We start from the raw sequence: 13,384 nt of genomic DNA on the forward strand, positions 1-13,384 counted from the left end.
GCTTCGGAGTAGTTTGGGTATTACCATGTGGTCACGTAGACACAATAGAGAGAGAGAAAGAGAGGTTAGGAGCACACGCTGATACAGCGCATTGCTGCACCCACGTAGAAAGAAAAGGCAGTGTGCTATGTGGTTACTCTCTCAAGTGGGCGTTAGCATATCATAATCTCTTGGACCAATAGCGTGCGTTTTCCGCATTCAACTTATACGGTCGGCATTATAAAATACCAGAAATTATATGATAAAATCAAGTCCCGACTTATCCGCGGGAGAACTTATATGCGAGTACATACGGTACTTGTTTTATGTATTTTACAAGAGTTTGACATTTTCTTGCACTGTTTTTTTTATATTACTAATTTCTGCCTTGTAAATTTGGCTTTGTTTGCTTTGGGTTGCCGTTTTAGGCACACCTTTGCAGCTTTCCTTTTGCTATATTTGTATTTGAATGATTTTTATAAGCACTGGTTTCTTTCTCCCTCTTAAATTAATACTTGGAATTTCTGAAGTGAAAGAAGTGATTTCTTGCTCAGTTTTCCCCTTTTGTGCCTGTGTAGGCTGAAGCTGTTATGTCTGCAAACAGGCAAGTTTTGAGTGTGTACCAGGAGAAGAATGGAGCCACAAAAACAGTTAAACCTGCAAAGATTCTCAGCGAATATGTGAGACAAAAATTTGTATTTGAAAAACAAGAGCTAAGGTCAATACATTCCAGGAAACAAAGAAAATGTAGCAAAAGCAATAAGAGATTTTGTTTTGAATCTGCAGCTTGTTTTCGTAGATGACCTGTTATTCTAATGTCATGACCGCCAAAGGCACTCTTCAAACAACTGGTGCCTTAGCCCAAACAACAGGAAACCTAAATAGTGTTTACTGTGAATGTACAAAATGATGGATGAAATAGTCCAAAAAATATTTCAGAATTAAAATGAAAAGAAGTAGAGAAATGTGGGCAGTAAAAGTTGTGACACAAAAAACACTTGAAAATGAGTGTAAAAATGCCCACATTATTCCTATACCGTTAAAGCAGCAAAAAGGAACAAACTCCTAAAATAAGCTTACTGTAAAGTCAGAGGGAAGGCCCTTTTCTTGAACAGTCAGTCTTAAGCCTGAGCCTAGATTTTGGAAGTTAGGGCCTTGTTTTGCTATTGTGGGACAGGCATTTTGTAACAGAAATGGCAGGCAACATAAAGAATTGTTGTTTATCATGTAGGAGGCTACGCAGGTATACATGAAAGTATAAATAGTAAAAGCACCAGTCGGCAAAAGCAAAACAAAACTAAACTTCATGGTCCAAAATAAAGCCGAACCCAAAATTCTAACACAGATCTTCTTCCCTTCCCCTAACCAGGGCTAGTCTGTTTTTGTTTTTAGTGTCTCTGATCCAAAGGTTGGAGATTATTCTGTGGGTGCCTTTTTATATAATGGTGGCATGATGACATCACACACTCAATCGACAGCATTAAAGATCATTTTTAACAACAACATAGTGAAAGTAGTAGAAAATGATGATGTCCATCAGAAAAAATAATTATGTTGTGAAGACATTACAAAAATAACACCCCGACGTCTGTGTGTCCGTCCATTTGCTATATCTCTGTCATTCCAAAAGATGGAGCATCACAAGCATTTTTAATAAAAAAATCCATTGTATATGTCATTTCAATAAATGACACACCACAGACATTAACACTGCTTTTACAAATCCCATGCCAAACAGCACATAACAGAAATATCTGTAGTGCACCATGCAATGCAAACATTAACACTGAGATCTCCGCTGAAAACTTAAATTTCAACCCATATTAGATGGGTAGCACAGCTAGCTACAAATAAAATAACAAAACTACATTATCAAAAAAATTTTAAAAAATCAACCAGGAGGATGCAACACATTACCTTAATAAATGCAATATTTAAATTACTAACTGGAGCACACCTTTCTATTTAAATGAATGGCAGAATAGAGACAAAAAACAATAGCTAATGCATATTAGAAATCATGCAAAGCCATGTGAGCTGGCAATGGAAGAAAAAAAGAGAAATCCAGTGTAACAAAAGACAAAAGAGGTCATAAAAAGTTGGAGCATCAAAAGTGAACCCCATATAATTGTTGACAAAACAATAAACACAAATTCAAATTAACTGTGAGAACATCTTCTCAGATGCGAGACCAAGTGTGAACTGATTCAAGATGGTGGATCTTCCAGTATTAAGTTCTTTTGGCAGTAAGTACTGGGGGTCCAGGTGGGCGGACACTGGAAGTGATGTCAGCAGTAGTATGGCTGCCAATCTTGTGGTCTGCAGAGGAAGGAAGAGAAAAGGCATTAGCACGCAGCGCCAACCCCTGGAGCAGCAAGGAATTACCATTGCTAGAGCCTTTAAGCTGCCCTAGCCAGGAGTATTAGCTTGAACAAATAAATTAGTAATGGCACTAGATGCCAGTAATAAGTAAAAAAAAAAAGTAATAAGAAAAAAATGAATAGGAAAGAGCCAGTATTAGCTGGATAATTTTGATTATTACATAAAAAATAATTAGTGCACATTTGTGCAGTATGAGCAGAACTAGTAAGGGTGCACTATATGTTAACTTTACACTTTATGTTAGCATAGACTCTTCTGGCACCCTGAGACTTGAATAGGAATAAGTGAATGTTTTTATTCATTCTGAGGTTTCAGTACAATACATATACAGTATCACAGATCATTAAGACATAAAATAACACTTCTTATTCAGATCAGAAAATGTCAACCATACACATCTTGTTAGCAAAGATAAAATATGAAAAATATACTCATAGATACTGATATATGTAGGAAGTTAGAAATGCTTCAGCATGCTATGATTAAGAGACTGAGGAAAATAATGGAAAATGCCAGCTACATTCTAAAATGTTATGAATTGTTCTTTGTAATTATTTTTATCTTATTTTTAGTAGTACAGATTGAAGATTCCATTGTGTTATGGTAGGTGGGTGAGGGTTTTTCCATTTGAGCAACATGAAAACACTGTGATAGCAGTGTACTGTAGTATAATTCATAAGCAATAACATCCTGAGGTATGTTTCTCCAAATAGATTTGCTAGAAGGATGCAACAATTTGTTCCAATAGGATTTAAGCACAAGACATTTCCAAAACATTTATGTTTGTAAGCTTGATAACATCTTGCATTAAGTAATATTTTGATCAACCCAGATATGTTTTGAGTCTGGGTCAGAGAGAGAATTTGCACATATTAAGAAGAATGTATCTAGAAATGATTTACATTCAGAATATGCAAATCAAATTAAAAGTAATGTTTCCTTTTGATAAACTCCAAAGTACTTTGAAAAACTCTCTACATCTTTTATCCTAAATAGAATTTATAATGTTTATAGTATGTTAGCAGTCAAATAATATTAGGATAGTCGAACTGGTTACTCATAATAAAGTCTCTAACTAAATGTAGTAAATGATAATAGTATTATACTGTATTGCATATTTTAGAGATGGTGCAATTAAATACTGTATATATGTGTATATTGTACATGTATGTACTGTATATATATGTGTGTGTGTGTGTGTGTGTGCATGTATATATACATGTACTGTATATATATATATATATATATATATATATATATATATATATATATATATATATATATATATATATATATATATATATATATATATATATATATATATATATTTATATATGAATGATTTAGAAAACCATAAGTAACAAGTTGTTTAAATATGAGAAATGTGTGAAAATTCTTGGGAGACCAAATGGATTTGTGACTTTCCACAGACAGTGTAAAGAAGCTATTTAGAAATGGCTACTACAATTTTACATTATATACAAGTAGTGACCAGTATGGCTTCAGATAAAAAAAAATTAAAACTTAATCTATAAAACACTCATATGAGGCACAATCTTTAATATTGTGTGCAACTTTGGTCATAATGCTACAAGAATGACATCACTGCCAGGGTTTTGGGGCCTTACTTTGCCTACATCAACATCACACTAAAACTTCCAGTCACTACACACCCTTAGAGATTCAGTAGCCTTTAGTCACACCACTCAGGTAGCTACCGACTGTAAAAGGACAATAAAGTCAAGTTCCCCCTACTTAAAATCGCAGGCTGTTCAGTAATGGACTGGTCTCCCTTCAGTCTTCTGGGGCCTTATAATCCTTGTGCTGCCCACTTTCTACACTAGAAAAGAATTTGCTTTCTCTCATTCGTTCACTTGCTCAATATTTACTGCAAGAGCAATAATTTAGTCAAGTCAATTTTATTTATAGAGCACAATTAAAACAATAGAACTTGACCAAAGTGCTGTACAGCTTCCATAAATACTCCAATACACGCACACACACACATGCATACATACATACATACATACATACATACATACATACATACATACATACATACATACATACATACATACATACATAGGGGTCACTGTTGCCCCTTAAACCCAAAAGACAGATACGAAGGACACAGGGTAAAAACCACATGCATACATAGGGGTCACTGTTGCCCCTTAAACCCAAAAGACAGATATGAAGGACACAGGGTAAAAAGCACTAAAAAGTAATTTATTAATTCTTTTCTTTTTATAACAGTTCCTCCCAGCACCACAGCCACAATAAACAGGCAAGTAACAATCACCAAGCACAATAGTCTCTCTCTTTATCTCCTCCACACCTGCCAGCAAGTGTTGTCCACCTCCTCCTGACTCTGGCATGCCTGCTGGGTGTTCCGCAGTTCTTTATATAGTTCTTGACCTGGAAGTGCTTCTGCTCGTCCGTCTATGTGACCTGCCAGCACTTCTGGGTCAGACGGAAAATTTGAGTTCTTTAATCAGCCTGGAAGTAGTTTTGGGCTGCCGTTCCATGACCTTTTATTACTTCCGGGCTAGGCGAACACTTCACCTCCCATCCATGTCTCACAGCCTCCCCTGGCAACACCCACGGTACCCAGCAGGGCTGTATAAACAAACTCCATGTCCCATAGTGCCCTGCGGGAAGGCTGGGGTACCGCTACAGTCAAGGGAAGCAGCCATCTAGCCTCCTGGGGGAGGCAGTGTCCCAAAGTAGCTGCCTTCACCCATCATTCCACTCTTTGGGTGTCCATCACTATATATATATATATATATATATATATATATATATATATATATATATATATATATATATACAGTAAATAAATACACCAAAAATAAATAAAAAATAAATACTCACAGACAAGTTTACAAAACTAAGGCAAAAAAGATTAAAGTTCTCAGGAGGGATTTAAAACTGACCAAAGCTGGTGCTGACCTAACATAAAAAGGTGGACTGTTCCAAAGCTTAGGGGCAGCTACTGCAAAAGCACTGTGCCCTCTAAACATAAGTCTAGAACTCTGCATGACCATTAATATTTAATATTATATATTACATTAATATATTAATTTTCTGATTTAGTAGCTATATTTTATTACTTGCTGTATTATCAGAATTAAAATGTTCTAAAAATGTTTCTTGATTGTGTGTAAAGAAGTTGACATCATACTGTTTTTAGAATAAATTAGCTGCTCTCTATAAATGAAATGATGAAGACTGCATCTTGTATATTCATGAACTGATTTGTTTTTATTTTTGCTAAGACTAAAGTAAAGTTATTGCATATTTTTAAAAGAACACAATCAATTCTTCACTAAAACATTGAAAACAAAGAAAACAATTTTACATGTACTGTTTAGGGATTTGTTCCTGCCTTGCGCCCAGTATTGGCTGGGATTGGCTCCAGCCGACCCCCATGACCCTGTGTTAGGATATAGTGGGTTGGACAATGGATGGATTGATTGATGGATGGATGTTTAGGATATTTTAATACACTTTTAAATTTAGGCACAGTTAAGATCATAATTTCAAAATCTAGCACATAGTAAAATAAGAGATTGTTTTTCATAATTTCAAACTTTTAACTATATTTTTACAAAAGTGAGTGAAAATATGCACCTCCAAATAATAAAGATTAAATATGCTAGAAGAGAGATTTACGTAAATTAAAAGCTATAAATATTTCTGCCGAGAAATCCAATTTCACCATCCTGATACAGAAAGAAACAGCAATAATAAGTGTGAGACTTGCCCAGACACCACCAGTTGGAAACCACATCTTTATAAAAGTCACACGTTTATTTTCCACAAATAAACACAGGTTTTACAGTCCCGAACACCACACACAATGCACACAGCTAATATCACCACAATAAGGGCTTCTCTCTCAGTCCTTGGCCGCCTGTCTCCTCCTGGGAGCTTTGTCCTGCTCCCAATCTGACTTAAGCTCCCCGATTGTATGAAGGCGGCCCCTTTTATACCCTCCCAGATGTGCTCCAGGTGGCTGATTATGTTCTTCCGGCAGCACTTCCTGGTGTGGCGGAAGTGCTGCCCTTTGCACCGGAAGCACTCCGGACGTCCCTGGCAGGTTCCTCCGCCATCTTGCCAGGTGTGGCGGAAGTAACTATTTCCAGGTTCCTTGAGGTTTAAGGCGCCCCCTGGCGGTGGCCACGGGTCCCAACGGGTTAACCGCTTTTCCCTCTTCTCCCATGGTCCTCTCTTAATCCAGGGCGGTTGCCCTCTCGTGGCCCGGAAGCTATACATGCCTTCTTCCGGTCCTTCCAGGCATCCCGGCCAGGTAAGGACCCCAGCAATCTGCCACATAAGTTATATTTGTTATATGTTGTATGTGTACTTCAAAGCAACAAATAAACATTAGCCAGTTAAGTTAGCAGATCAATTCACACAAATTAAAAGTTAAAAACTTTGCTACTCCACACAAATTAAATTTTAAAAAGAAAATGTATTCATTATTAAAATTGACAAGATATTGTGTTTGGTCTTTAAAATGAATAATGTTATTTGCCAAAGAATTATAGTTATTACTTCATTATATTACAGGTTTAATAATATACATTTCATAATAAAGATGTTATATGTAATAAATGCAAAAACAAGGTTGGGAAGCAAGGAAGTGATTTAGACTCAGGTCATCTTCCTTCTGATTTTTTATCTTATAACAGTAAGATACATGTGCTCACCAGACATGAAAACTGCTGACATGCACTACTGCACAATTGCATAGGTAATGCATCATTTTTAATTTGCATCAGTTGCATTATGCTTCAGTTTCTGCAAAAAGAGCATATTTTGATGTCCCTTCTGTATATATCTTCTAGTATTCTCTGCTAATTTTGTGAAGCAATATATGGTTGCTGGTATTTATAGCACATCATATAGGAGTTAGTCAGCATAAGACTCAAAGAAAGCTAATCTTTTGCTTGTGTGCTCCCCACTTTCCCATTAATTGTGATGAAAGAGAAGGAGAGAGGGAGCTATCAGATGGAACTGATCTGCAGTTCTATATGCTGATATGCAAGCTTGTTTCTACTGCACAGCTCTTCAGAAAGACCATCAGCAGAGTTGAATGCACCCTTGTTTGAATGCTAGAAGTAGTGAAGGTAAAATTCAGAAGAAGCCATGCGGAAATCTCTCTATTATAAAAAGAAATCCTGTCCTGGAAAGCAAATGGAAGGCTACGATACATGATCATCTCGGAAGACATTTTAAAGACCCGCGAGACCAAGGAGACTTGCCACGGTGCGTCTCGCGGGGACCGTAAACATGAGACTTGGTGCCAAGAGATTGTCCCAGGGCCGTAGCAAAAAGGACAGCGGCTGTACAGGCTTTAAAAAGATCGAAGGGCAGCGCGACAGCAGCAAACCTCCCCCCCCCCCCAAATGCGAGCAGCGTTATACATCCTGTAAGAAAGAATTCAACCACGCCCGGGGCCAGAAATAAAAGACAGGTATTGCTTTTACAACGTCACGCGAGACCAGGCAGTGAGCCATCATTTAAAACAAGTCAACAGACCTCTAAGCTAGCAGTTGTTGGATTGCTTTTGGCAGGCAAGCATCGTGTGCTCGGAGCTCTTAAAACAACGACATGCGACAGGCAGAAGAGGCAGCTAGCAAGCAGCAAAAAGACAGCAAATCATCCAAAGGCATATCCTTAGTGTGTGTTTAGACGCCCTCCCCCCCTGATTCACAACACAAGCAGCATTATACGTCTGGCAAGAAAGAGATGTAACCACGCGCGGGGCAGGAAATAAAGAAACAAGTATTGTTTTTACAAAAGATTTTAAAGTAAAAGTGAAAATAATGCATATGTAACAATTCCCAAGAAAATAACAATCTCTTTAAATTGTAGATTGCCTGCCTAAGGTAAAGTCATCCCTGATGACTGGGGACGTGGGAATGAGGGGTCCTTTCATTGGATTAGCGCTATTTCAGATGTGGAATGGCAAAATGGGGGAGGCAACTTGATGAATGAGGTCTCCAGGACTTAAAACAAATCCAAATCATATTATGTGATATCATCTAATGTGAAATTCTACTCTGTACTTCTAGAATTTTTATTTTTATACTCTATTGAGGATTTATTCTGTTCTATGTATTGTACTGTATTGTATTGACCCCCTTCTTTTTGACACCCACTTCATGAACAAACTTCCTGGAAGGAGGTCTCTCTTTGAACTGCCTTTTCCAAGGTTTCTTCCATTTTTTCCCTACAAGGGTTTTTTTTTTGGGAGTTTTTTCTTGTCTTCTTAGAGGGTCAAGGCTGGGGGGCTGTCAAGAGGCAGGGCCTGTTAAAGCCCATTGCTGCACTTCTTGTGTGATTTTGGGCTGTACAAAAAATAAATTGTATTGTATCGTATATCCGGTAAAGCAAACACGGGGGTTGGCGAGTGAAGTGAGCAGGGGGCAGAGCCCCCTAGTCTGTAAAAAGATAATCCCATCTTGGAACCCTGTCTAAAGTGTATCCACTGTTTGACTGTACTGTGTCTATACTGTATCACTCCTGGCTTTATTAGAGACTAATGCAAGATTCGTTCTCATCCCAAAGTACACACAAATCACAACAGATAATGAAATCTGCCTCAGCCCAATCTGTCATCTGGCCTTCAAAGTAATATCTAAATGAAAGGTTTTGAGTAATCCAATGTAAAAAAACAGAAATGTAGACTTAAAAATGAAAATTCTGTTTTAGTTTTAAAAGTTTACTGCACACAATAGTGTTTTCAGTTCATTTTCGAAATGTTTGTCATTTGCATTGAAACACTAGAACCAAATCAATTTTGCCTATTGGACATGTACAGTGTGATGGATGACCGGCTACATACTCCGGTCGCCACCCCCAGGCCGCCAGGAGGAGCCCTCCGGACAGCATGATCGTGCCCCGAGTTCCAGCAGGGCCTCATGGACTTTGTAGTTTATATACACAGCCCTGCTGGATACCTTGGGGACCACCGGTAGTCACTGTAGGGGGGCTAGTGGGCTCTTATGTGCCCTATAACCCGGGAGTGCGTCATCATCACGTGACAGGAAGGAACGACGTGCTCCCGGGCTGAAGAAAGGACTGTTTGCCCTGACCCGGAGGGAATAAGGACTTGTGGGTTGTGCCAGGAACCACTTCCGGGTCAGGGGATATAAAAGGACTGTGGGAAAGCCCAGACACTGAGCTGAGCTGGGAGGTAGGAGGGCGAAGTGTCTGGGCGAGGATGATTGGTATTTGTATTGAGAGTTTATTGTTTATATGAGTGTGGAGTGGCGGGTGCTTTGTGCACAGTATAATAGAAAAATAAATAATATTTATACTTTCACCTGGTGTTCAGAGTGGTACCTGAGGGTTCAAGAGGTGGACCACGCCTCAATCTGTTACAACAGTTTATCAACCAAGCACACCTTTTATTTAAGGAGCAAACACAAAGAAAATTGAAATGCCGAAAAAAATAAAAAATGAAAAAGCAAAATTAATTTAAAAGGTTAAAAGTGAGTATAACGTTCCCAGAGCCTTGAAAAATTATAGACTAGGAGACCTGCCAAAATAAATATAGTGAAATACCGAGTTGTAGTGATGCAAAGACATTAGGAAAAATAAAGTAAAGATGAGATCACAGAGGCAATTCCCAATTCACTATCACAACAAACTGAAGTTGGTGCCTGGCTCTTAACAATTACACATCACTAATTTTTCCCATCCTCACTGCTTCATGAAGCACAGCATTTTATGATGAACACCATTCATAGAGTGCTTTTGAAATGGTAAGTTTGTGGAAGGCAAAAACACTTCATTCTGGATGGAAGGCTGAAACAAATAAAAAAACAGATGGATTTCAAAATTATTTGTGTTAATGTGGATTAGGCCTTAGACACTAAAATAAACTCTCCTATTTTAACCGTTAAACATTCAAACAGGTGCAAAGTTCAATTGAAAGAATTAAACTTATTGTCTTTGTATCTTCCAGAACAGTAAAATGTGTTTGTATTTATCGAGAGCAAGAGTTACGTTTTCTGAAACAGAAAATTAAGGAAAACTAATTCCCAGTAAAAATGCAGTGTTTAATCAACTGTGGTGTTATGGGTCCACAGCTCTCCCAGCAAAGGGCGTTTTTATTTAAATAAATAATCGTCGCGCTCACGGCTTAGCGAGGGGGCGTGGTAGCAGTTGCGAGCCACAGGGCGATCTGCGGTGTGTGCGTTTCTCGCCTAAGTGCACAGGTGAGAGACTGCCCACATCCATGATTGTTCCTGTGGCTAATGGGCTGCAGCTGCTATGTCCTCTCCGCATATATAGAGAAGCGCGAGCCGGTTAAGGAGGGGGATGAACAAAAAGGGAAGTAAAAGGAAGGAAAGAGAGAACGGGAGGTAGCAGGAAGCAGGTGGAGAAAGCCGGTGTGAGGAAGGAGAGAGAGCGAGCGAGAGCAGGCTCGTATTAGAGAAAGCAGGCAGCTGGGAAGAGAGCCCTCGTGGGGAGTGTTTGGCCGACACTCAGTGGGGCTGAGAATGGTCGCTCCAGCTGAGCGACTAAGTAGCTGGAGTGACCAGTGCAGGAATTGACTTGACCGTAGAAGGCAGCAGAAGTCGATGAGGCTTTGGACTGGTGTAGCCTCAGTGTGAGCGCCTTGGCCGCTGGGGAATGATCTAAAGTCTCGGTCCGGTTGGGAGCCCGACGAAGCCAAGGAACGGAGGGCTACCGGACTAGGTTGAAGGGCAGCTGATCTTGCAGGTAGGCGACTCTCCTGTAGAGCAGACCAGATGGGTGTAGCAGGGGAGCCGCCATGGAAGCAGAAGACACCGGGCTTGTGGTTTTAACATTACTTCCTGTGACATTTTACCTCGTGGTTTTTAGAAGAGTTTTTTCTATTTATTGATTTGAACTTCCACATGTTTTAAGGATTATTTATTGACTTGAACTTTGCACAGTTGCACTTTTGTTTTGATTGTCTGTTTAATAAAAGCACTTTGCACTTTTAAACCATCCCCTTGTTCATTGTTATTGCCTCACTGTCTAGCTCATCGGTGACATTACCGACGGTGTTGGGTTCAAGGGCTCCCTAACAGTAGATGGGAGCGTGGAGCAGAACCCGCATTGTCACATCAACATATAGTACATAGGGAAGCATTTTTTGCTTAAATGTGTGATGTAATTCAATATGGAGTTATGTAAGCCGTGAGGGACGGCTGGCAGCTCAACCCAGCCGAGACGCCAAAAGTATGGAAGGATGGGGGAAAGCAGGTAATTTTGGACACTACCTCCCCCAAAATGCTAAATGGCAGCTCCCCTGGAGTGTAGTGGTGCCCCAAATTCCCACAGGGCATCCTGGAACTTGGAGTTCGGTTTCTCAGCCCTGTTGGGTACCATGGGTGCCGCCAGGAGGAGCTGTGAAAGGACCAGAGGAGCCATACCTCATCCATAGATGAAGAAAAAAAACAGTTCTTCATATAGTCCTTGACCCGGAAGTCCTTGTGTCCTTCCACCCACGTGACTTGCTAGCACTTCCGGGTCAAGGACTATATTAAGGACTGATGGGAACCCAGCAAGCAAGTCGGAGTTGGGAGGTGTAGGACATAGCTTGCTGGGAGGTGTGGAGGAGAGAATTATTATTATTAAAGAGAATTGTATTTATTTACTTGCCTGTTTACTGTGCTACTGTGTTTTTAACTGTGACTGTTATCATTGTTGTTTGACAGCATTTTAGAGGATGATGAACCCCCATGTGTGGAGGAAATTGACTATCATAGTGATGGCTGTTCAGATCATGAATGGGATGGTGGTGATTTTGATACCGAAGTCTATGGAGCATTTGTGGATTTTTCTAGGAAGTCAAAAGAAGAAGATAAGTGTCAACAAGAGAAAAACGGCCTGAATAATTCCAAAAAGAAGATGTGCTTTTCATCTAAGCCATCACAACATCTTCCTGCTGCAGAACCTTCTTCTCAGTTCGCTTCACGTCAAACTTTTGATGTGTCCAGTAATCGTCATTACTTATGTTGATACTGTTTTTGACTAACTTTACTCCGATGTTTGAACTTCTCAGTAAATAAAAATGTGTGCTTTTTAACAAGTGAACTGTTTTACTAGAAAATAGCAATAATATTTTAAAACTATGTGTTTGGTTATTTATGAAATTGAGCAGTTTATAGGATTAAGTATGTAAAACTTCAAAAATAAAATGTGATTTCTGTATGTACTTTGTATGAAAGTTGAGAATAATAACTCAAATAAATAGTCTTTTTTGTCCTAATAAAAATGTACACTGACTGTTTAGCTACTAATGATTGCATTTTAACTTTACATATACGTTTACTAATAGAATCAATTTAATGTTCATTTCTTGCAGTTTGTACAAATGCAATTACTTTTATTTTGTTAACTTAAAATTGATTTAGTTCTTAGATAACCTTATTAACCTGTTGAACATACTAAATTAATCAGCCTATCAAGTAACTAATTATACCACAAGACCTTACCTTAAGTGCCTTTTCTAAGGTGTCTTAAATAATCCATTCTTTAGAATTAAAATTATACTTTGACATATATAAAGCAACTGTATAATGAAGTGGAAATTGTAAATGATTATTTATGTAAGTAAATGTACAATAATTTGATATAATTAGTGTCTCACTGTTAATGAAATGAACATTTCCTTTCTACTTTTGGCATGCCATGTCAAAAAAGCATAAATAAACTAATAAAAACACAAGACTTAATTACCAAAGCCATTTGATTCATTCCAGTTCAACATGCACTGTGGAAAATATGTGCCTTACTATACATCCCCATATTCAAAGAATAGATGTTTATATGGTGGCTTTCAAGGACTTGGGGATAACTTTTTTTCTGCTTGAATAGAAAGGCGTGTCCATACCTGATTGTTAGTCCATCCATCCATCCTCTTCTGCTTATCCGAGATTGGGTCGTGGGGGCAGCAGCTTGAGCCGAGATGCCCAGACTTCCCTCTCCCCAGCCACTTCTACTAGCTCTTCCAGGGGAATTCCGAGGCGTT

General features: G+C 38.8%; 1 protein-coding gene across 2 annotated transcripts in view; it reads left to right on the forward strand.

Annotated features, from left to right (window-relative positions):
* The window catches only part of LOC114668153 (cytosolic carboxypeptidase 4), an 890,538-nt gene extending 877,450 nt beyond the window's left edge, over window positions 1-13,088 (forward strand). For both annotated transcript variants that reach the window (XM_051920839.1, XM_051920840.1), the window contains one exon: window positions 12,069-13,088. In XM_051920839.1, the coding sequence (XP_051776799.1) occupies window positions 12,069-12,372 (304 nt within the window). In that variant the 3' untranslated portion in view covers window positions 12,373-13,088. The remainder of the gene's footprint in view (window positions 1-12,068) is intronic.
* The last annotated feature ends 296 nt before the right edge of the window (window positions 13,089-13,384 follow it).

This window comes from Erpetoichthys calabaricus, chromosome 17, assembly GCF_900747795.2.
Source record: "Erpetoichthys calabaricus chromosome 17, fErpCal1.3, whole genome shotgun sequence".
Lineage (NCBI taxonomy): Eukaryota > Metazoa > Chordata > Cladistia > Polypteriformes > Polypteridae > Erpetoichthys > Erpetoichthys calabaricus.